Here is a 24,312-nt window from a genome sequence, read left to right on the forward strand (position 1 = left end):
ATTAATTATGATTTCTAAGATTATAATTACATTTAGATTACATTATATTGTATGAAGACCTTATTATTGTATAAATGTAATAATTCTTGCAAACCCAACAATACTAGAAGACTATAAATCTACTGAGTTAAAACCCATATGCATACTTGTTTAATTAGCAACCTGGGACACTATTCAACCTAAATAAGTCATTCATTTCTTCCAGTTAATTACTCAATCCCTTACCTGCTGCTGCTGATGATAATGAAGAATTAGTATCTGTGCTACTCATGAACCAGATCGTTGAAAAGCAGAACTAGAGCCTGAAAATGAAAAAGCTACGGTCAAAATACGACAAGATATCAAAATGAAAGATGTTCAGACTGATATGCACAGCTGTCTTGACGCTGCTCGCTTACATGCACAAGTAGTTTCCCCCCTTCCCACATTTCCCACTATCATGGAAAGCACTGGTAGTCTGCAGCTGTAGCCATGGACTTAGAAAAGAAACAGACTTCCAAAATGTGATGAATGCTATAAAAGTGTATTTGTCCAGAATCAGAACTGCTTAGGCTAGAAAAACTCACAAAGACACTGGAGGAGCCTCATCCATCCACCATTCATTGCAGAACAACCACAAGCATGTGATTACTAAGCTGACTGGCTTTTGTAGTCACTACATGAGAAGCTACAGTGTACTGTGAGAAGGAGAACACAATATAAACATGTTTATGAACTGACAAAAGAAAACCATGAATAAATAACTGCTTTTTGACAAGTTAATAAATAAAATAATAATAGTGTCTAGTACACTCTGAAAAGGTGGTAAGTAGTCTTATTATTATGGCCTTTCAGTGCAGCATGACTCAAGGTTTTAAAAGTGTATGAAATGCATGCATTTGTGAAGTAATCCTAGGTCTTGAAAGTATGAGAAATATATTGCTGTAACAATAATAGAGCTCTGACAACTTCTTTCTTGATACAGATGTCATCTCATAGTTTTCAACTAAGCACCTTACTTATGTCCTTTCCTCTACTATATGACCTATTTTCCATCCATTGCTATACAAGTACATTATACCCCGTTATCACTCAAGTTCACATTCATGACTAGCGTATTAATAATTGACTGCTTTTGCACAAAGAGCAATGATCCAGAGTTTCATTATATAGACACTGCCTTTTTTAAAGCAAAGCCATTCAAGACAATTAAAATTCTTTCAGAGACTTGAGTATGCATTGTTTGTACGGATAAATTATTCATTTGAACTCCTGCTCTTCAAGCTAATTTGTCATTCTAATATGTACTTATTACATTGGCAGAATGTCAATTCAATGTTTAATTCATATGTATGAAGTAAAAGAAAATGTTTACCTTCAAAGATTAACACTGAATGGTGATTTTGCAGGCTTTCACGTTTTAAAGATCAGCGACGTTTTTAGTCTGGAAGGTGTTTAATGCTTTTATACGTTCGCAATGTTCAGGTTATGAGATCTATGTGGTAAAAATGAGTAACTTCTCATGCCATCTATACTGCTACACTGCTACTAGAGTCGATCACAACCCTCTGACGATCATGTCACACGTCTGTTCAGGATCTTCTGTCTGCTCTGCTGCTTTTACAAAAACCATTAGTTGGTTGGTAAACCGACCTGCCTCTGAAACATGGAATTCACCTACACACGTGGACAAAATTGTTGGTACCCCTCAGTTAAAGAAGGAAAAACCCACAATTCTCACTGAAATCACTTGAAACTCACAAAAGTAACAATAAATAAAAATTTATTGAAAATTAAATAATCAAAAACAGCCATTACTTTTGAATTGTTGATTAACATAATTATTTAAAAAAACAAACTAATGAAACAGGCCTGGACAAAAATGATGGTACCTCTATAAAAGATTGAAAACTATTTGACCAGAGTGACATGATTAACTCAGGTGTGTCATTTAATTGACATCACAGGTGTTTCCAAACTCATAATCAGTCAGTCTGCCTATTTAAAGGGAGACAAGTAGTCACCCTGCTGTTTGGTGAAAAGGTGTGTACCACACTGAACATGGACAACAGAAAGCGAAGGAGAGAATTGTCCCAGGACATCCGAAAAAAAATTATAGACAAACATCTTAAAGGTAAAGGCTATAAGACCATCTCTAAACAGCTTGAAGTTCCTGTGACAACAGTGGCTCATATTATTCAGAAGTTCAAGACTCACGGGACAGTAGCCAACCTCCCTGGACGTGGCCGCAAGAGGAAAATTGATGACAAATTGAAGAGACGGATCGTTGGAATTGTATCCAAAGAGTCCAGAGCAACCTCCAAAGAAATTAAAGGTGAACTCCAAGGCCAAGGTACATCAGTGTCAGATCGCACCATTCGTCGTTGTTTGAGCCAAAGTGGACTTCATGGGAGACGACCAAGGAGGACACCACTGCTGAAAAAAACTCATAAAAAAGCCAGACTGGAATTTGCAAAAATGCATGTTGACAAGCCACAAAGCTTCTGGGAGAATGTCCTTTGGACAGATGAGACCAAACTGGAGCTTTTTGGTAAGGCACATCAACTCTATGTTCATAGACTCAAAAACCAAGCATACGAAGAAAAGAACACTGTCCCTACGGTGAAACATGGAGGAGGCTCTGTAATGTTTTGGGGCTGCTTTGCTGCATCTGGCACAGGGTGTCTTGAAAGTGTGCAAGGTACGATGAAATCTGAAGACTATCAAGGCATTCTGGAGAGAAATGTGCTGCCTGGTGTCAGAAAGCTTGGTCTCAGTCGCAGGTCATGGGTCTTCCAACAGGACAACGATCCAAAACACACAGCCAAAAACACCCAAGAATGGCTGAGAGAAAAGCGTTGGACTATTCTAAAGTGGCCTTCTATGAGCCCAGATCTGAATCCCATTGAACATATGTGGAAGGAGCTGAAACATGCCATTTGGAGAAGACACCCATCAAACCTGAGACAACTGGAGCTGTTTGCTCATGAGGAGTGGGCCAAAATACCTGTTGACAGCTGCAGAACGCTCATTGACAAATACAGAAATCGTTTAATTGCAGTGATTGCCTCAAAAGGTTGTGCAACAAAATATTAAGTTATGGGTACCATCATTTTTGTCCAGCCCTATTTCATTAGTTTGTTTTTTTAAATAATTATGTTAATCAACAATTCAAAAGTGATGGCTGATTTTGATTATTTAATTTTCAATAAATTTTTATTTATTGTTATTTTTGTGAGTTTCAAGTGATTTCAGTGAGAATTGTGGGTTTTTCCTTCTTTAACTGAGGGGTACCAACAATTTTGTCCACGTGTGTATATATGGATATGTATATGTGCAAAATACAGTTCATCACAGTTAAGATGAACATGTCTGATTGCAGACCTGAGAAGCACCCCACATCTTCTCTTACTGACGCTGGTCTGTGTTGATTGGACTAACACTAGATCTGGCAGAAACTGTGGAAAATCCAGTGTTTCACCAAAACATAGTGTGTATTCATGTGTCAAATGCATTTCCTTCTGCATGAAACATTTGCAAAGCCAATTTAAGCCCTGCTTTGTTTACATCCATGTTCAGTAACTTGCATAAAACAAAATGAGGACCTATTCACAAAAACACAACTCTGCAGCACTACTAGAGCTCCAAATGGAACCTCTAAGGGATGGTGTGCATTCACAGGGTCTCTGTATATTCCAAAAGCACAATGTCTTAAAAAGTACATATTTCAAAAAGTTTAACTGCTACTAGCAACACTACTGAAGTCTCTGTGTTAACTAACATCTGTGATGGCAGATTTGTCACTTGTTATGGTAAAACATTATATAAACTAGAAAAGCACTCACAGAGCGCAGTACTCCGCTAAGGCTACTCAGTTGTTGCATCATTTCTGATGGATGAAATCTTAAAAAATGTGTGGATCCAGACTATAAGCTGTATCACTGCCAAAATCTAATCAACTCATCCTTGTGGCATTCCTGACCGTGAAAATTTCATTAGAATCCATTAATCTGTTTTTGAGTAATGTTGCTAACAGGCAGACAGACAAATAGACAGACAAACCAACGGCGATTGTCTCATAACTCCGTCAAGGCTCCGACCCTTTGACAGAGTAAAAATTACCTTACCGTGAGCACATGCATGTGTTATACATGTGTATGTTATGTATGGAAACCGAATCATGTGACTGAAATATGTTGCAGGCTGCGTGAATTGATGCAAGCAGCTGACGTAGTGTTCATTTGTAATCATACACTCAACAAAAATATAAATGCAACACTTTTGTTTTTGCTCCCATTTTGTATGAGATGAACTCAAAGATCTAAAACTTTTTCCACATGCACAATATCACTATTTCTCTCAAATATTGTTCACAAATCTGTCTAAATCTGTGATAGTGTTACGTCCCTAGTCTAGGGGAACCATGAACGCAACACGATAATGCTTTGGACTCAGCCACCCCCAATGAAGCCAGCCTGGAAAAATTCTCAAAAGTGCACAAAAGGTTTATTTTTCAAACAAAGCAAAAAAAGGTAACTTAAAACTCCCAGTAACATAAAATCCTAATTTTATAAAGCAAACTCTAAACTGGGGTTCCCAGAATAAACAATTAACAAACTTAGTCACTAACAGGTCTTTGGGCTTCCCGCCCCTACCACAGGATCAGTCTCCAAGTCTATCACACGGACACACAGAGCTGACAACAGGCTGCTTCATCAAGGGTGGCTGGATCAGGAGAGAATGAGCAGGTTGCAGCAGCTGGTTTTTGTAGCCTCCAGGCAGGCTCTCAGGTGGCAGCAATCCTCCCAGCAGTCCAATCAGCCTCAGCAGGATCTAATCACTGCTGCAGATCCACAGACAGCTACCGACTCTGCTGGACAGCCACATCCACTCACACGCACACACACACACAGGAGGAGGAGAGGAGACCAAGTTTCTCAACATAAACACTACACAATATGACCCAGGGTCATCACAGATAGTGAGCACTTCTCCTTTGCTGAGATAATCCATCCCACCTCACAGGTGTGCCATATCAAGATGCTGATTAGACACCATAATTAGTGCACAGGTGTGCCTTAGACTGCCCACAATAAATTACATCTAAATCTGTTAGTCTGTTTTTGAGTAATGTTGCTAACAGACAAACAGACAAACCAAAGTGGATCATCACATAACTCCGCCATGTTCCTTGGCGGAGTAATAAATCCAGTAACATTATGATATCAGATAGAGTTGTACAATGTATTGGTTCAGTGTTGACATTTAGCACGTGAAATAGCTACCTCGAAAAAGCTGCGATGTTATGTAAATGAACTCGAAGACATTATGCTACAGCTTTTTTGCTGCTTGGTACAAACAGAAAACTTGCCCAGTTCTCATTTTCCATGACTAAACAAGACAAACCTATCAGATAGAACACAATTTACTCCAATTTAATGATTCTTGAATACTTGAAAAATAAAAATATAAATAAAATAAAATTAGAATACACAGAGCATGCTGATGTCGAGACTCTGCATGTGCACAGAATGAAAAAGGAACACAAGGGAATGACTGAAAAGAAAATTTGGTTTCAAAAAAGAGACAACATCAGCTATTGAGCAGCACGGTTAATCTACTCTTAATAATAATCACAATTTTGGCTTCCAACAATTAAATGATTATGATCAAATGCAATATTTATAGTTAAAATGTGTGCTGTGCTCATAGAAAACTCTTCTAACAGCAAACAGCCCATCTGTCAAACTGAGAAAAACTTGAGTAAATCTGGTATTACAATGCCTAATTTCACTCTTTAAAATAGTTTTAAACACACACTTGTCTGAATTCCGTATGCTGCAGTACCTTAATGGGGACTTAGAGGCTTCTCTGTGCCCAAGTGACAGGCTAGCTTCTACCATAGCCTCCATGCAAAGCATGTTGGGAACATCAGTAAAATGTACCGTCTGTCTATAAGCAGATGGTTAGCAAATTAGTGTCCTGAGTGAAATTTAATTACTCTGCTAAGGAACGTGGTGGAGTTATGTAATGATTGCCGTTGGTATGTCTGTCTATTTGTCTGTATGTCTGTCTGTTAGCAACATTACTCAAAAACAGATGAACGGATTTGGATGAAATTTTCAGGGAAGGTCAGAAATGACACAAGGACCAACTGATTAGATTTTGGCAGTGATGCAACTTATAGTCTGGATCCACGGATTTCTTAAAGAGTTCTGTACCATTGCAAGATAGCGACACAGCGTCATTGTAACTACGCCTACAAGTAAACACAACATCAGCTGTCTGCTGATGATCACATGATTGTAATCCTACTACAAATCCACCACTGCAGACTTATTGGGACTTTGTGGGGGTGTTTCTGAGTCTCATCAATTTCTGCCGCCTGCTACACATTTAGGTCACGGAATGTAGCAAATCCCAGCCAGACAATGGCGAAGCTCCTGGTGTTTCACAAAGCTTTTATTTACATTCAGCCGTCAGCCTTATTTTAAACACAAATTCACCTTTCTCTCCTTCACTCCTTTCTTCAGGAAACACTGTCAGAGCTCGTTCCCATTCCAGCTAGGTGTTTCTAAGTTTATACATGTCCTTTGCTAGACTGCAACAGTGTGGAACCATTTTCTTTCATCTTCACGTGAATTTTTGGACTTTTCACAGTGTCTTCGTCATGTCAAGAAACTGCTTCTCCTGTGCCGCTAGAATGCTGACAAAAAATAAAATCCTGTGCCATTAAAAATATGCCTTCAAAATAAAAGCATGAAGGGAGCGGTTATTTTAACACTAGCAAAACAAAGGCTTGCCAAAATTGATGAACTGATCAACAAACCTTTAGAAGAGTAATTTACACATGATTCGGTATAAATACAAAATGTGCACATGCATAAGACATGCCTGTGCTCAGCTCAAGATCAGTTCTTACTAAAGATTTCATCTGTCGGAAATGGTACATCAACTGAGCAGCCTTGGCGGAGTACTGCGCTCTGAGTGCTTTTCTTGTTTTGGCTGTGATCATGCACACCCAGTTGGAGGCTTGGAAATATTTTGGCAGCAGAAAGTATGATTTTCATTATCCCTTTTTTAAATTTTTGGTTTTAATCTAATCGTTTTGATGTAGATGCAGGTAGCTACTAAATCTTTTTTTCTTCTTTTTTTTTGTCTGCATTTATTCTCATTGTTTAACTCCACAGAAGGGATATCAACATTTTATGAGATTAATGCATATTTTAATCTTGCAGCCAAATATTTTAATATTTAGTGCATGTGTGTGACCATCACCAGCACTCCCTGAAAGTTAAGCTGACATTCTTTATTAGAAATCCCTATTATGAGCCAGGGAGGGCAGTGCTACACTTCAGTGATGTGCAAGGGAAACAAAGGCAAGACAGGACGAAACATAACAAACAGGGATAGGATCTAACAATCGGTGCTATTACAATTGAAGAGTGTCAGGTGTTGTGTAGTTTCTGACTACTGATTACCCATCAATAAAACAAAAAACAAAACAAAAACAAACAAAACAAAAAAGTCAAAAAATAAATACATAAAAAACAGTATTGAACATCATAGTTGTGGATGTCTTGACAGTATAGAATAGAATAGGCTAGAAGAGGATACCAGTGAAAGAGAGAATGAGTTTAGTGTAGAGACTCTAGAGAGAGTCTCAGCACATTCTGGTGGTTCCCATCATTTGTCTACCATGGGACTCAGCAGGAGCTGGTGAGACCTGATCAAACTGCTTAGCTACAAAATCAATCACCCTGACCGTTTAAAATGATTAATTCTTTTCAAATAGTTATCAAAATATTGCAATGTATTTTTCTCCCAAATGTCTAACCCTAATGACAGACTTGAATGAGATGAAATTAAATGAAACAGCAATTTCATTCAATTGTCACAGTGACACACTTAAAATCAATCATTTTCATTAACACAATACGTTTTTGACTTTTATAGTTTCTATAGTGTCAGTATAGTATTTCTCTGCCATGATTGTTAACCCTTAGATGTGTAAGTTGTTACGGTTCTAAGAGGCTCAGGTGCAGGAACGAGATGGAGGCGAGGGATTGCAGAAACAACAGTTTATCTACAAAGAACGTTACTTACAGAAACTGCAAAATCTCAACCGGAAGTTCTAAACCGGACCTGGGGTCAGATTTCTGAGGTAAACAAAAGTAGGACACTCCATGGTGCCTCTAGTGGCTAGCGCGCCAAACAAAGACATTCTAAATGTGTACGTAAACTAGCCCACGACAGGTACGACCTGGGCAGTGGAGCTCAGCCAGCATGGACGAGCCTGTGAGCCCAAGGAGAGCTCAAGGAGAAAAAAACCCTGATGTTTTTTAGCTATGAATCTCTCTCAGGGCACAAGTAGAGCAAAAGTCACGTGTAAAAAGACAGCCAATTGTGAAGCCAAACGACTCGTAACTGGTGATTTGTCTGTATTTTCTGCAGTTGTGTAGCCGAATACGTACATTTTTCAAGTACGTATATCCTGATACACATGGACAACTCTTTGTACGCATGAACAAATCTTATTACACATACAAATTTTAATACAGTTTAGCAGATTTTTTACACATTTGAAAACCTATTTACAGAGAGACAAATTTTCAGATGACTTGCAGATTCCGGTTCGCATTGACAAATCTCAATTCACATTGACAAATTTTTTTACACATTGACAAATCTCTCTTCGGACACACGGATAGAAATACAGACAGACAACTCTTGATTTGCGTTGACAAATAGTTTTGCTACAATAATGCCCCCATACAAGTCTGCTGATGACACTTTGAGACACACCAAGTTCACAAGCAACATCTGGCTGCCTGCTACCGACAGTGTTGCCAACTCTTCAGTAAGGACAGTAGCTGTTGGCTGTCCTAAAAGTCGCTAGAAGTCGCTAAATGACGTTGTCGCCTAATCTGCATATTTCCCAGTTTGCATGTAATTGTAATCAACGTTGTAGGCGAGAGGAATAACGTTGTGGAAGAGACCAAAAAGTGAGTATAAAACACCCAAAATATGTTTTTGAACTAGAGGCTAAATGCTGTGGTTAATTTTAGTATGACAGTGAAGAAACATTTTCATTTATATCCCGCTCCGTAAGTCTGGATGGGATCTGTAGTGAATTTGTGCATGTGCGATTCAGCTGCCATCTGGCCGCAGAGTGATGTGTCCTCTAATCAGACACTGGGACTGCTGCGGGGTTACTGGACTGACAGCCTGTGCTTTGAGACGGGGAGGAGCCCAGAGCAGCACCTGTTGCTCGTTGAAAACAGTAACTGCAGAATGATCCGAGTTTTCCTGTCAGAGTCTCCAAAACGGCAGAAAAAGTCGCTAGATTTGTTGCTAGTCACTTTTGACAAAAAAAGTCGCTAAGTTGGCAACACTGGCTACCGACCTGAAGGCGTGCTATGGCCAGGTGGCGCTGCTCGTCTGTTAAGTGAAATCGTGTGTTCCTGGCTGCTTGAATGATGAACTGGGGATGACTTACTGGCAATACCTGCTTTTTATACCCCCAGAATGTTGAAATTGATGTCACATTGAAAAGGGTTGTCTTTTTGCATTTTTTGACATTGGCCCCAATATGTAAGGCCCACTGTACGCAGTGAGACCATTATGTGGAAAACACAAAATGAGGTGTGTCTATCACCGCAGTACAATCGCCTCCCTATCCCCAAAATCACTGACATAAAACAAACACCTTATGTATGAAATCCACTGAGGACCTCACAATATCCCTAAGTTATTGTGAGTAGTGTATAATACAAAAAATAATACAAATTATTTTTCGAACCAAAATGACAAAAATGGCATAAAAACACACTGATTCTTATAGAAGTAATTTCTGACCCACCTGTAAAAGATTGTAGGGTCCAATCACTCGTGCATCTACGGGTGCAAGGTGTATGGAAACAATTCATCATTTTATTTTAACCTTTACATTGTACATCAACATTTTCATATCAAAAAACGGTATGAAGTATTTACTTGACACAATATTCAACATCAGCTTAGTTCCTAGTTTTGTCAGTGTAAAGCTGCTGATTGAACTCTTGTGACTTGATAGATCAGGTGGAAATGGTAAACAACCTCCTTCAACAATAGCTATTACTATGCCCTCAACTCCTGTCTGCCCCAGCTGAGCTGCTCAGAATCCAATAACATAGTGGAGAAAAACAGCTGATGGACTGCTGTTCACAACATGTAGCACGATGGGTTCAGTGGTTTTCATGGTCCCCTGTAAAACAGCTTCTGTATTCTCCCTTTTATTCTTGTAAAAATGCTCTAATGCTTAGTGTCTGGATAAATTATGTTTTCGTCATAGTTTACAGAAAGATGCACTAAATGGTTTGTATTTATAAAGCGCTTTACTATACCTGCAAGGTACCCAAAGCGCTTTACAAGATACATCACGTTCACCCATTGATGGCGGAAGCTGCCATGCAAGGCGCTAACCACGACCCATCAGGAGCAATTAGGGGTTGGGTGTCTTGCTCAGGGACACCTCGACATGAGCACGACGGGCTGAGGATTGAACCGGCAACCCTCCAGTTGCAAGACAGCCACTCTACCCACTGAGCCATGCCGCCCCCCTGCCACTAGTTTTACATTTTACATACACTATGTACTACACTGAGCCTAGAGCTTTTTTTTATTTTATTTTATGAACCTTAATTAACCAGGAGAAATCCCATTGAGATTAACAACCTCTGTTGGAAGGGAGTCCTGGCCAAGACAGGCAGCAGCAAATACATAACACAGTTACAAAATTACAAAATTAAAACATGAGCAAATAAAAAATTACATTTGCATGCAAGTTATGAAAAACAATTGCATGTTGTGGAGTCCACCTCAAGAACTCGCAGTTTGGATTTAAAAATGCTCAATGAGATCAACTCAGTTAATTTCCAGTTTTTCTGCAACATCTTCCATGCAAAAGGTGCAGAGTAAACAAAACCTTTATCTTTTACCCAATTCAGTGTGAGCACATGGAACAGAAAGCATAAATGTAGGTGGGCATTCATCCAAGTATTGCCTTATGTATGAAAGTATACCTGTGATGGATCCTTTGGGTGGGTAAAGCAGGCCATCCCACCTGAGAGTACAACAAGCCCTCAAACTCATACGACCACACAGGTCATATGTATGTGCCCCTGAAATACAACCCATGAGAGCGTATTTAGGTTAGCGCCCCTACGGGGGACAGGAAGGCATTACGGGATTTAATTCGCGAAACGGCTTATCCCTCGCGAAACGGCTTTTCCCTCACTTTCGCAAGACGGGTTTAGGGTTATGGTTATGGTTATGGTTAGGGTTAGTGTTAGTGTTAGGTCAAAGTTTGTTCATGGTGACGTTTCAGCTGAGACACCGGAGTGTCGATATTTACTCAACTGCTAGAGGTCGCTTAACTTCAAAACGTAATGCTCGGTCGTAATAAGGGTGTGTACAGACAACCTATGTGGTCGTTTTTTCAAGGAGGACAGTCTCGAGAGTATAAGTGGTGCATTCTCAGTTTACAGTCCATAATAAACCTCAGAGAAGCATGGTCTATATTGTCAACCATCCAAAAACACTGAGCAGAAGCATTCATGTACAAAAGATCTCTGTGATCAATCACAGACAAAAAAAAAGTCACAGCGGGTTCATTCCGTGTGGTTTTACCAGATGGTGGTTGCCGCACCATTTTCAAATTAGTCCTAAATTTGTATGTCACTAGATAGTCACAAAAGTACTTTCCATGCAAAATTGTAGGCCTGTAGCTCAAATAGTTTCTGAATTGTGGGGGTCTGAAATTTTCAGAATTTGGGCTATAAAAAGCCTCACCAGCGTTTTTTGCATCTTTAAGCGGTTATTTTCAGCCTCTAGACATACCAGAGAGCTGTGAGTTGGTAAACAAGGCCTCTGCATGTAGCTAGTGCCCCACAAACATCCCCAGGTGTTTCCCTACACTCTGCAGGCCATGGGGGCTTGCTAAAAATGCTAAAAAATTAAGAGATACCTACTCACGAGTGGGGTTTGGGACCTTAAAAGTACTAGAAATACTGCACAGAAGTGTTCTAACACCCCTGGGTTCCATTCTACACAAACTTGTGTGATAACTTAGCAAACTGGAGCTTTCTAGGTACCTCAGTTTGGAAAATATGAGCTCCCAAAGTTGGATGAGATTTTTAATTTGCTATTTTTGGTGGCAAAATCTCAGTGTGGGACAGGTACCAGAGACCCCAAATTTTTCTACAAGACAGTTCCATCTGTCTTCTATCACTGTACAAAAAAGCAGCAGGGTTATATTTGTAGTTACTGAGATATTCTTACTCAAAATGGCATGGGTAATGTCAAAATCGTTTTTTCCTTTTCACTACTTTAAATTGGGATACAAGTATTAGTAGTCATTCCAATGGTAGTATTATGTATGTTTTGTTCTTTTTGAAATGTTAGTTGTTAAAGGTGACTACCTTCAAAAAGTGTAATGGTATAACTTAGGTATACCTAAGTTATAACTTAGGTATAGGTTCTTTTGCTTGTAACATGACATTGCACAATTAAATTTAACATGTTCAATCCCACTGCACTGATACTGTAAAATTTAACATTATTGTTGTATTTTTAAATTAATCAACCATGAACTACTACAGAGCTCCCTGAATTCAAGTTAGTACATGTAATTTGTATGTCCTTCCATCCATCCTCTCTACACCGCTTTATCCTCACTAGGGTCATGGGGGGTGCTGGAGTCTATCCCAGCTGACTCGGGTGAAGGCAGGGGACACCCTGGACAGGTCGCCAGTCTGTCACAGGACTACATATACAGACAAACAATCTAATTTGTATGTGTATGTTATAATTACATGTATGCATTGCAAATGGGTGTCAACATGTCATGATATCTACAGGTATGACTCTAAACTAGACCTTGTGACACAAAAAAGGCATTACACTTTTTTGCTTTTCACTTTCATGTGGCCATTTTATTCACGTCTGAAGTTAAGACTCTGGACAAAATAATGTGAGTTAAGAAACAGAAAATCTCAAATGGCCTCTATGTGCTTAAATATCCTTAAAGTTAGTGGAGATGAAGAGCCAGCTGATGGTGACGGTTTGATTCAGATCTGACCTCTTTCTTTGTGGATGTGAAGCTGCTAGACAGTCAGACATTCAACAAAGAGCCTAAAAAACAACAACAGTTGATTCTAAACAGTCGGGTTGGAGGATGAAAGAGGAGTGATGAGTTCAGTGTGTTCTACTGAGTTAGAAGTCTGAAACATGTCTGATGGACAAAAATGTTGGATTTATTTCAGAACTTCAGAAAACAGTTGATCCTGACAGCGAAGATGGAAGAAAACAGAAGGAATTGTTCATCGGTGCAGGCAGCTGAGCCAGAATCTCAGTTTATGTTCAGTTTACTGACATATTATTGATTTTTAATTCTCTGAGGTAGAGTCTACTCTGAACCACTGGAGGGCGCTGTGACTGTTTATCCAGAGTCTGCCTTCCCGACCGATATCACATAAATTAACTGTTATTTGAAAGAAGAAATATGCATATTTATTTACCCATTTTAGAGTCATTCTGGACAATTTTTCAGTTGTGGACTATTACATTAATAATTTTGAACAAACTATGAGTCACTTTGGAGCCATTTTGTTCAAATTATATTATATACCTAAGTTATACCATCACACTTTTTGAAGGTAGTCACCTTTAACAACTAACATTTCAAAAAGAACAAAACATACATAATACTACCATTGGAATGACTACTAATACTTGTATCCCAATTTAAAGTAGTGAAAAGCAAAAAACGATTTTGACATTACCCATACCATTTTGAGTAAGAATATCTCAGTAACTACAAATATAACCCTGCTGCTTTTTTGTACAGTGATAGAAGACAGATGGAACTGTCTTGTAGAAAAATTTGGGGTCTCTGGTACCTGTCCCACACTGAGATTTTTGCCACCAAAAATAGCAAATTAAAAATCTCGTCCAACTTTGGGAGCTCATATTTTCCAAACTGAGGTACCTAGAAAGCTCCAGTTTGCTAAGTTATCACACAGGTTTGTGTAGAATGGAACCCAGGGGTGTTAGAACACTTCTGTGCAGTATTTCTAGTACTTTTAAGGTCCCAAATTCCACTCGTGAGTAGGTTTTTCTTAATTTGTAGCATTTTTAGCAAGCCCCCATGGCCTGCAGAGTGTAGGGAAACACCTGGGGATGTTTGTGGGGCACTAGCTACATGCAGAGGCCTTGTTTACCAACTCACAGCTCTCTGGTATGTCTAGAGGCTGAGAAATAACCACTTAAAGATGCAAAAAATGCTGGCGAGGCTTTTTATAGCCCAGATTCTGAAAATTTCAGACCCCCACAATTCAGAAACTATTTGAGCTACAGGCCTACAATTTTGCATGGAAAGTACTTTTGTGACTACCTAATGGCATACAAATTTAGGACTAGTTTGAAATTGGTGCAGCAACACCCCCATGGAATATCTGGTCATTTCACCTGGAATGACCCAGTGACAAGCTAGTTTTTTGCATTGAAAGAAACAAACACTTTGTCTGGAAAATAAAAGCCTAATTTTAGCCTCAGCTTCTTCACAAGTTTCTCCACATGCAGCTTGAAGGTGAGGGAGTCATCAATCAAGACACCCAGATAATTTTTTTTTTTTTAAATTTTGACTGTAATGTTTGAATTATTCTGTAATAAATGTCTGGGATTTTGAAAAAAATAAAGCAGGAATGAAGTAAAATGATGTACAGGCAACTTAAAATATTTGAATGATGGGCAACATTTTCTTGAGAGAGCAAAGAAAAAATTCAAACAGCTATGATGGTAAGAGCATCCACAGTAGGAGTCAACCTTTTTTTGAATTTAGGTGTTTGTACAATGAGTGGTGCTCTTTATAAAGTGGTTTCAATGAGGTTTTCAGCCTCTAATCTGGGACTTGAAACTCCTGTGCAATGTGCACTTTGGAGCTAAATTTTGTTCTTACTGGGCAGACTGTATTTGCACTATTTGACTAGATGGCTTGCCTTGAGTTTACACTGCACTTCATCTAATTGCATCAGCTCTCAGCAGTATAGTGAGCTTGTGTAGTTACATAAAACAGCCTAACTGCTGAGACTGGACTTGGTGACCTGTGTATCATATTTTCAGAGATGATTTGTGTCTGTGTTGTGATTAGAATGTTGCGCATCAGTAAACACACAGAGCAGTCGTTCCATTTTTCTTTTTTTTCCTTACAAATAGCGATTGACAGGAGTGTATGTACAAGTGGGTCATTTTTTGTTGTTGTGATGAATTATTCTTGAGGCCGAGCCAGCAAGAATCTATTGTTACATATTTCTGTTGGTCAGCAGTTTTAGCAGACATCTGCTAAAAATAATTCAGATTTCTTTCTGTGCAGAGCTGCACAGCTCTCAGAGTCCAGTAAGACCATATCCATAACAAGTGTAATGTGTCTTAGACTGGGTATGTTGAAACTGATGATAAAGGTCAAAAAGCTTCTTAAAAATCGAAGATGTTCATCTTGGCCTTACACTCGGCATGCTAAAAAAAAAAAAAAAAAAATTTTTATGTCTCAGTGGGCTGTCAGGGTCTCAGCAGGGGACACGGTAAGCTAGCTCATGACAGATAACCTTTTAGAAAAGATGAAAAGTAATCTGATAAAAGTTTATTTTCACTGTCCTGGGAGTATCTATGTGCTTTCTCAAGAGCATTTTTTTTCCACCACGTCTCAAGCTGTAGCTGCGTTTTTTTCCCTTCTAAACCACCATTTTTGATTCATTCTGCAGTAGCGGGAGCTGCAGTAGACAAAGCAGCAGGATCAAATGTGTTCAGTCTGTCTTTATGCACCGTTTGACATTCTTAAGAGTTTCCCTTTTTTGTTCCCTCCCCAGCATTGGATCTGTGTATTAGTCATTCAGACTTCAGTGGGCCACAGTTGAATTAAGCTTCCTGTCAATGGTTTAGATTTTTTTGCAATCATATCAGGGGGAGGTGTTTTTGTGCTACTGCAGAATAAAAAGCAGTGGCCTTTCCACTGTCATTCTCATCATGGACAGCAGTTATGAGTGTGGAATAAAGCTCACTGGATTTTCCGTTTATCCACACCTCTCTCTCCTCTCAAGCGTGTGAAAAACTTTTATTGTTGTATAGCTGACAAGATGATTCCAGTTGACATTTCTTTTCATTCTTTTTCTCTTTTTTTTGCATAAAGCATATTGCTTTATGCAAAAAGTTACTGTTTTTTTTTTCTGGCATAACACCCAAGCCACAAAATTTTGACTGTCAGTATCAAACATGATAAGAATAGACAGCCAATTCATCATAGTCTACGATCTACTCTTATCACCTCAGAGGACCATCCCAAAGTCTACTGTACATGTGCTGTGGATGTGTAGCTACAGGAAAGTGAGATAGAAACAGTAAATTCTAAAATAGCGGCTGTCACCTTTGTTATACTTAACTGTGGAAAGAATCATTCCTTTGTATGAAACGGGCTTCTGTATGCAAGAGGTAGACCATTATTTTCTTTTTTAGTAAACACATTTAATGTTCCCCAGTTTTGTGTTCTGCTCTTGTTTTATATGCAATTAAAATGTAAATACACTCCCACATTCTGCTAGTTCCCTCCCTCACAGCATACATTCAATTTAATCAATGATTTTGATTTATTTATATTATTTTCTATAATGTACACTCAACAAAAACATAAAGGCAACACTTTTGTTTATAATCCCATTTTTTATGAGATGAACTCAAAGATCTAAAACCTTTTCCACATACACAGTATCACCATTTCTCTCAAATATTGTTCACAAATCTGTCTAAATCTGTGATAGTGTGCACTTCTCCTTTGTGAGAAAATCCATCCCACCTCACACGTGTGCCATATCAAGATGCTGATTAGACACCATGATTAGTGCACAGGTGTGCCTTAGACTGCCCCCAATAAAAGGCCACTCTGGAAGGTGCAGTTTTATCACACAGCACAATGCCATAGATGTGTGACAAGATTTGAGGGAGCGTGCAATTGGCATGCTGACAGCAGGAATGTCAACCAGAGCTGTTGCTCGTGTATTGAATGTTCATTTCTCTACCATAAGCCGTCTCCAAAGGCGTTTCAGAGAATTTGGCAGTACATCCAACTAGCCTCACAACCGCAGACCACATGTAACCACACCAGCCCAGGACCTCCACATCCAGCATGTTCACCTCCAAGATGGTCTGAGACCAGCCACTCGGACAGCTGCTGAAACAATCTGTTTGCATAACAAAACAATTTCTGCACAAACTGTCAGAAACCGTCTCAGGGAAGCTCATTTGCATGCTCGTCGTCGTGGCGTCGTGTGGGTGAGCGGTTTTCTGATGTCAATGTTGTGAATGGAGTGGCCCATGGTGGCGGTGGGGTTATGGTATGGGCAGGCTTCTGTTATGGACGAAGAACACAGGTGCATTTTATTGATGGCATTTTGAATGCACAGAAATACCGTGACGAGATCCTGAGGCCCATTGTTGTGCCATACATCCAAGAACATCACCTCATGTTGCAGCTGGATAATGCACGGCCCCATGTTGCAAGGATCTCTACGCAATTCTTGGAAGCTGAAAACGTCCCAGTTCTTGCATGGCCAGCATACTCACCGGACATGTCACCCATTGAGCATGTTTGGGATGCTCTGGATCGGCGTATACGACAGCGTGTACCAGTTCCCACCAATATCCAGCAACTTCGCGCAGCCATTGAAGAAGAGTGGACCGCCCCCCCCCAATAAAACAAAACTGCACCTTCCAGAGTGTCCTTTTATTGTGGGCAGTCTAAGGCACACCTGTGCACTAATCATGGTGTCTAATCAGCATCTTGATATGGCACACCTGTGAGGTGGATGGATTATCTCAGCAAAGGAGAAGTTCCCACTATCACAGATTTAGACAGATCTGTCAACAATATTTGAGAGAAATGGTGATATTGTGTATGTGGAAAAAGTTTTACATCTTTGAGTTCATCTTATAAAAAATGGGAGCAAAAACAAAAGTGTTGCCTTTATATTTTTGTTGAGTGTAGATTAATACTGAAGATGAACATTTTTTTGTTTACTATATAATTCCATATGTATTCTTTTATAGTTTTGATGTCTTCAGTATTAATCTACAATGTAGAAAATAATTAAATAAAAACCATCGAATGAGTCCAAGCTTTTGACTGGTAGTGTATATAAGAAACCAGCACATGAGAAAGGTAGCAGTAACCACAGGCAAGGCCTTGTGGCTATGTAGTGGGTGATACAGGGAGAATGACTCACCATCAATAGCGTCAACTAGCGTGGACTGCATCAAAGAGCAGATAGTCAAAGCAAACCAGCCATGTCAAAGCTACTGTCAGACTGTGTTTCTACCCTGGAAAGTCATGGCCTGGGAATCAGATGATTTTGAGAGCTTATGTTTCATTTGCTGTGGCAGACTGCACCTGGATCCCTTCCTGTTGAAACAGATTTTCACCCAGCGTTGCCCCTGCCAAGCCAATCACAACCGTTTATCTAATTTGGAATGGGTTTGATATGATAGTAGTACTCATTAATGCCAACACTTTCTTACTTCAGCGCTGCGTCACATTTTATTACTCTCTTTGGTCGTGAGTCTATCTAGTTGTGTCTGGAGGTATTTTCTGTGGTCACTAAAGAGTATTTTTGGCAAACGAAATTGACTGGTGAACTTCCAGACTGATCTGGTCTGGCGATGCCAGACTGGGAAAGACAGGGAGTGTGTGCGGCAGAGATTTGACTGTCAGTAGAAGCACCTTTTTAGCCTTTTGAGAGACTTTCTGGATGGGGAGCTGCACTGTAGTTTCACATTAAAAGCCTTCAAGTGGATCAAGAGGTATATTCCATCAGGTTATTTGAATGTGAAACATCTGCTTGTCAAGTTGTATTTATAGTAACATAACTGCACTGCTCAACAAAAATGAACGCGCTATTTTGGTTTTACATAGAGAAGTGTTTTCAGCAGAGTGGTGAGTGTGACATGGCTGTTGTTGGAATGATGGAATTACTGCTATGGAAATCTACATCATGCTTTTAGAGTACTGGTAATTCCATCACTCTTTGATGTTTTGTACCTGTCCCTCATTTGTTCGGGTTGGCTATTTTTTAAATACTGACTTTTATAAGGTGACATTTTGCTTTTTTTTTTTTTTGTAGTATTTGCATTCTCCCCAAACCCCACATGCACTGTGATTATTTGACTAGACCTTTTTTTAAAAAGATTTTTAGAAGTGGACCACTTCTATGTTTTCATTATGTTCCAGAGTCAATTTGAGAGCCCTTAGATAGCCAAAGCTTATGCCCAGTGATCATGACTGTGACTGGAAGCTAACAAAAACTCAGACACACTTCAAGAGAGTAGTGGATCTGCAATAAACCCAGCATTACTTTCCTGCATACAGGTCATTAAGAGTTAATGACCAGCTGTCATGTCATTGCCATTCACCAAGGTGTTCAACCTGTGCATCGATGCAGAACAAGCACAGATTGGGTTAATGATCATCATACGCTGGCAACTATTAGGGAGTGTATGTATACATTTAATTGGGATCGTGACAGCAGCAGGAGAGGGAGAGAGGTTGTAATCATTAAATATTACATATAATTACAAGGACTCCATTAACCCTGACATTTTTTTGAGAGCGCACCACTAAATGAGCTGAGTTGCCTGTGGTAAACACCTGTGCGACCCCAGGACGCTCCACCACGTTAGTGCACAGCAGAGGCCTCTGTGGAACTCATTATGCCCCTGACTTGTGAGTGGACTGTTTAGACAGGCAGTTTGTGCCACATGACAGCCCTAATTCTTCATCTGCAGCTCAAACATTGACCATACTGTCCCAAAATGCACTACTCTCTTTACTCTTAATGAAGAGGACACAGTGCTGCCTCCAGAAGAATGACACATACTCCAAGTAGTATTTCTCCATTGTGCTTTAATGTGTCATTTCATTACCAAAGAAAGAAGCAGCCAGATTTGGCTTGTCTGTTTTTTTGTAATAATGCTGACTGCTGCATAGGTGTGATGTGCTGAGCCAGCACACGATGACATCAGGATACTTTTTGTGTGTCACATACAACAAACACAGTGGTCAACCTCTTTGATTTTAAATGTGCATGTACCTGTAAATCAAATAGTCCAAAAATAAAGATTCGACCTTTAAAAATTTTCCAAAAAGAATTGAAAAATCTAGTTGTGTCATAAATAAGTTTGAGGTTATAGGGGTAATGTATGTAGATATTCCATTAAAAATCAGCCATTTCCAGCTAGAACAGTCATTTATCACATTAACAATGTCTAGACTGTATTTCTGATTCATTTGATGTCATCTTCACTGAAAAACAAATGCTTTTCTTTCAGAAACAAAGACATTTCTAAATGACCCCAAACTTGAACGGTAGTGTAAAGGTAAATCTACAGTACTGCAAAGCTGCAGCTCAAGAGCCATTAATCTATTGAAGGCCTATATTTTAAAAGTAGGGCCCAAAAATCTGTTAAATGTCATCACAACAATTATATTATAATGCTGGTATCTTTGCTGTATTCTCACAACCATCATTCAAGGTCTTTCTGTCAGTGACAACGATGATCAAGGTAGCACTCAAGCACAAAGGCTAACTTAAAGCCTTGAAGCTTTAGCTAGAGGTCTAGTGATCAACCATGGCAGCTGAGGAAAGCACAGTGTCACAGAGGAGAATGCTGAGGAAGCTGCTCAGCATCATGGACAACACCTCTCACCACCTGCATGCCATACTGACATCCTGTCAGTTGACCTTCAGTCATAGACTGAGACCACTGAGGTGCACCACAGAATGCTACAGGAGGTCCTTCCTACCTGAGGCAATCAGACTGTACAATTCCTCTCCCTTCTGCAGAAGGGATAATCAACAAAGTTTTCCATGTGCAATATGATCGGACTCTTTCCAGAACACTCACAATCTGTATTATCATTGTTCAAGTGCAGTACATCGGTGCAATACATCTGTTCACTCTTACTTCAGTTGGTTTTCTGTTTGTCTTTCTTGGTATTAGTATAAATATATAGTTTACATCTTGTAGTTGCGTTATTTTCTTTTTCTTTTTTCTTTAAATTCTTATTTTTTCTAGACACTACACATTTAAGACACTTTACACACAAGATATTTTTCACACTTAAGACACAGACACATCACACGAACACTTTTAGAAACTTGCATTTTGTACTATGTATTCTTTGTTCTTTCTCTTTTTTCTACTAACCTCTGCCTAATTGTGTATATTCCACATCCATCCATCCATCCTTTCTCTATACACCGCTTTATCCTCACTAGGGGTGCGGGGGTGCTGGAGCCTATCCCAGCTGACTCGGGCGAAGGCAGGGGACACCCTGGACAGGTCGCCAGTCTGTCTCAGGGCTACATATACAGACGAACAATCACACTCACATTCACACCTACGGACAATTTAGAGTAATCAATTAACCTCAGCATATTTTTGGACTGTGGGAGGAAGCCGGAGTGCCCAGAGAAAACCCACACATGCATAGGGAGAACATGCAAACTCCATGCAGAAAGATCCCAGGCCCAGGCCGGGATCTTCTTGCTGCAAGGGGAAAGTGCTAACCACTACTCCACTGTGCAGCCCCGTATATTCCACAACATTTGTTTATTTTTATTGACTCTGGCAAAATAATTTCCTCTGGATGAATAAAGTAGATCTTATCTTATATGACAGTGGCAGCTTTAAAATCTCTGTATCAGAGACACAAACTTGGCATGATTAAAATGTTTGATTGAAAATATGACAGCTTACTAACCAACACTGGTGATGTGCCTAATATGTTTATATAAACATAATGCCTCTCTAAAGTCACTGTAATCCTCCCATGATCACGGCAACTGCTTTGTGATGTGGGCGGCATTGTCACACAGGCAAGGCTGGTAAAACGGTAATGCTGTAATCCTGCAGGGCTGACTCATCGAGATGTGGATTAGAGCACAGCATCCTCCAGAGTAGAAACAAAGCGCAGAAAAAAAATACTCATCAGCAGAAATCCATCAGCAGCAATTGGCCATGTTTACCCTTTTGTTCTTAACTGGGATGTTCATTGTGTTTGGGAGATTTAATAATAAATCAGGGAGAAAATAAACGAAGCACCACACACAAGCAGGGTTTACAGCTTTCATTAGCGTTTGAAGATATAGCCATTTGTGCAAGTCGATGTGAACAGCCATTTTTACTCTTTCTGCCTCTAAGGAGAACCTTTTCCACATTCTACTACGATTAAACAACTCTTTAAGTTATAAATGGAGGGCTTCGACAGAAATCTTTAGTGTACTTTCTTTGTGACACATCATTATGGCTTGTCCAAATGACACACAGGAATAGGTTGTTGCACATTGTAATCGCAATAACAACGCAAAGACACGTTTGGTAGACACCATGAACAAAAGCTTGAGAAAAGTGTGTCTGGAGTCAAGGAGTCCGTTGTAACCACATCTCGATCTCCAGTGGAAATCCAGCTGTTCAAAGAGCTTTGCAAGCACAAAATGCTGCAACTTCATGGCGTTGCTCAGTAGCTGTAGTGTTTCCCATTAACTGCCTAGACTGTAGTGACTTGCTGAAGCCTAAACTGCTGCACTGTAATCGCATAATAAACTGAAATTCCAAAATGTTCAAATCAAGAATACTACATATTTGGCCAAGACCTTTGAATGTTTAGAAACTAGCGAGTTTTGCGGCAATCATTGGTTTGTCTGTCTGTCTCTGTCTGTCTGTCTGTTAGCTAGCAACATTACTCAAAAAGGGACTAACTGATTTGGATGAAAATATCAGGGGAGGTCAGAAATGACATAAGGACCAAGTAATTATTTCTGGAAATAGGCCTGTATCTCTATATAGATCTTCCACTAAAAAAACTGCTGTTTCAAGCTAGAATAGACATTTACCACATTAACAATGTCTATAGTATATTTCAGATTATTTGAAAAATAAGGACAAAAATAAGGACATTTTTAAGTGACCCCCAGACTTTTGAGCAGTAATGTATTTAAATTGAAAATCATCTGGATTCACAAATAACATACTGGTTTCTAATGTGATGGAATGATGACTGCCGTATCGATGACAAGAGATGCTCTAACAGATCAATGTGGAATATACAAAAAGTAACTAAATAATGTACTGTAAATCCTCATGGTGATTGTTCTTGTTAGGCATAGCTGGCAACCCGGTGCTCTTCAATGAAAACGGAGATGCGCCTGGACGCTACGAGATCTACCAATACCAGATCAGAAACCGAACAGCTGAATACAAAATCATTGGACACTGGACGGATCAGCTCCATCTGAATGTGAGTCATTTCTATTGCATGCCTTTTGCAAGGGTATATTTGTGTCAGTGTTTGCAATGAAAATCCTCTGAAAGGTTTTCTGAGCTGTGCAGCTGCATGTGAGATCACCAACTCCTCCCAAACCATTTGATAGTTCCATCTTCAAAGGTGTAAATATCCAGAGGGAGCTTTAAATGATTAACAGGGCAGACTTTGATGAAAAGAAAGCCAGGAGAGCTTAAGGACAGACATATTTAGTATCATCTCCCCAGACAGCATCACTGACTTCCAAAAACAATACTGTGGGCAGGCAGCATGATCAACTAACAGTATTGTAACAGTAAATTACATAAAGGAACCAAACAAATTATGTTTTCACAAAATGAAGAGGAGGCCTTAGGCAGACAAAAGAGCACAATTGAACGCATGAAACAGCTTGAGAGTAGCTTTGTCTTCCTCACCTCCTTCAGCAACATGTGCAGTGGAAGAAAAAAGGGAAAAAAGGCAGGTTTATAGTGGGCACCTACTGTGAAACATGCCAGTTCCGAGTCTAAACCCGGCAGTATGTAATTAGTCTTCTTTGAGCTGTTAATTAAGTTCACATCTAAAGACAAATTTACCGGCTTTGAACGAACAGCCACAATTGAATTAAATTGACAACTTTAAAGAGAGAAGGCCCTGTTTGAAATGACAAATTTAATTTATCTTTCTAAATGTGCTTGTTGAAGGGGAAAATCCACAAAGGAGAGGAACATCTTGAAATATATCTTTGAACTGATTCATTTTTGAACACAAATGTTTAGTTAAGCCAAAGAGACAGAAACAGTCATCAGTTGCAGAACAAGCAATGGGTTTTCTTTTTGCTCTCCTATCTTGCCGTTCAGATCATTTGACCTCCCACTGAAACATTTAGCTAAATCTTAGAAGAATGGTTGATTTGACACATAGGGGACCCTTTCCCACCCCCTCATCTA

The 24,312-nt window shown here is 39.5% G+C and overlaps 1 protein-coding gene across 3 annotated transcripts in view; it reads left to right on the forward strand.

Moving 5' to 3' along the window:
* LOC110954544 (metabotropic glutamate receptor 4-like) overlaps window positions 1-24,312 on the forward strand; it is a 330,260-nt gene that overhangs the window by 271,821 nt on the left and 34,127 nt on the right. For all 3 annotated transcript variants that reach the window (XM_051948293.1, XM_051948292.1, XM_051948291.1), the window contains one exon: window positions 23,223-23,359. In XM_051948293.1, coding sequence (XP_051804253.1) covers window positions 23,223-23,359 — 137 coding nt within the window. The remainder of the gene's footprint in view (window positions 1-23,222; window positions 23,360-24,312) is intronic.

Source organism: Acanthochromis polyacanthus, chromosome 5 (genome assembly GCF_021347895.1).
Source record: "Acanthochromis polyacanthus isolate Apoly-LR-REF ecotype Palm Island chromosome 5, KAUST_Apoly_ChrSc, whole genome shotgun sequence".
NCBI classification, from domain to species: Eukaryota; Metazoa; Chordata; class Actinopteri; family Pomacentridae; genus Acanthochromis; species Acanthochromis polyacanthus.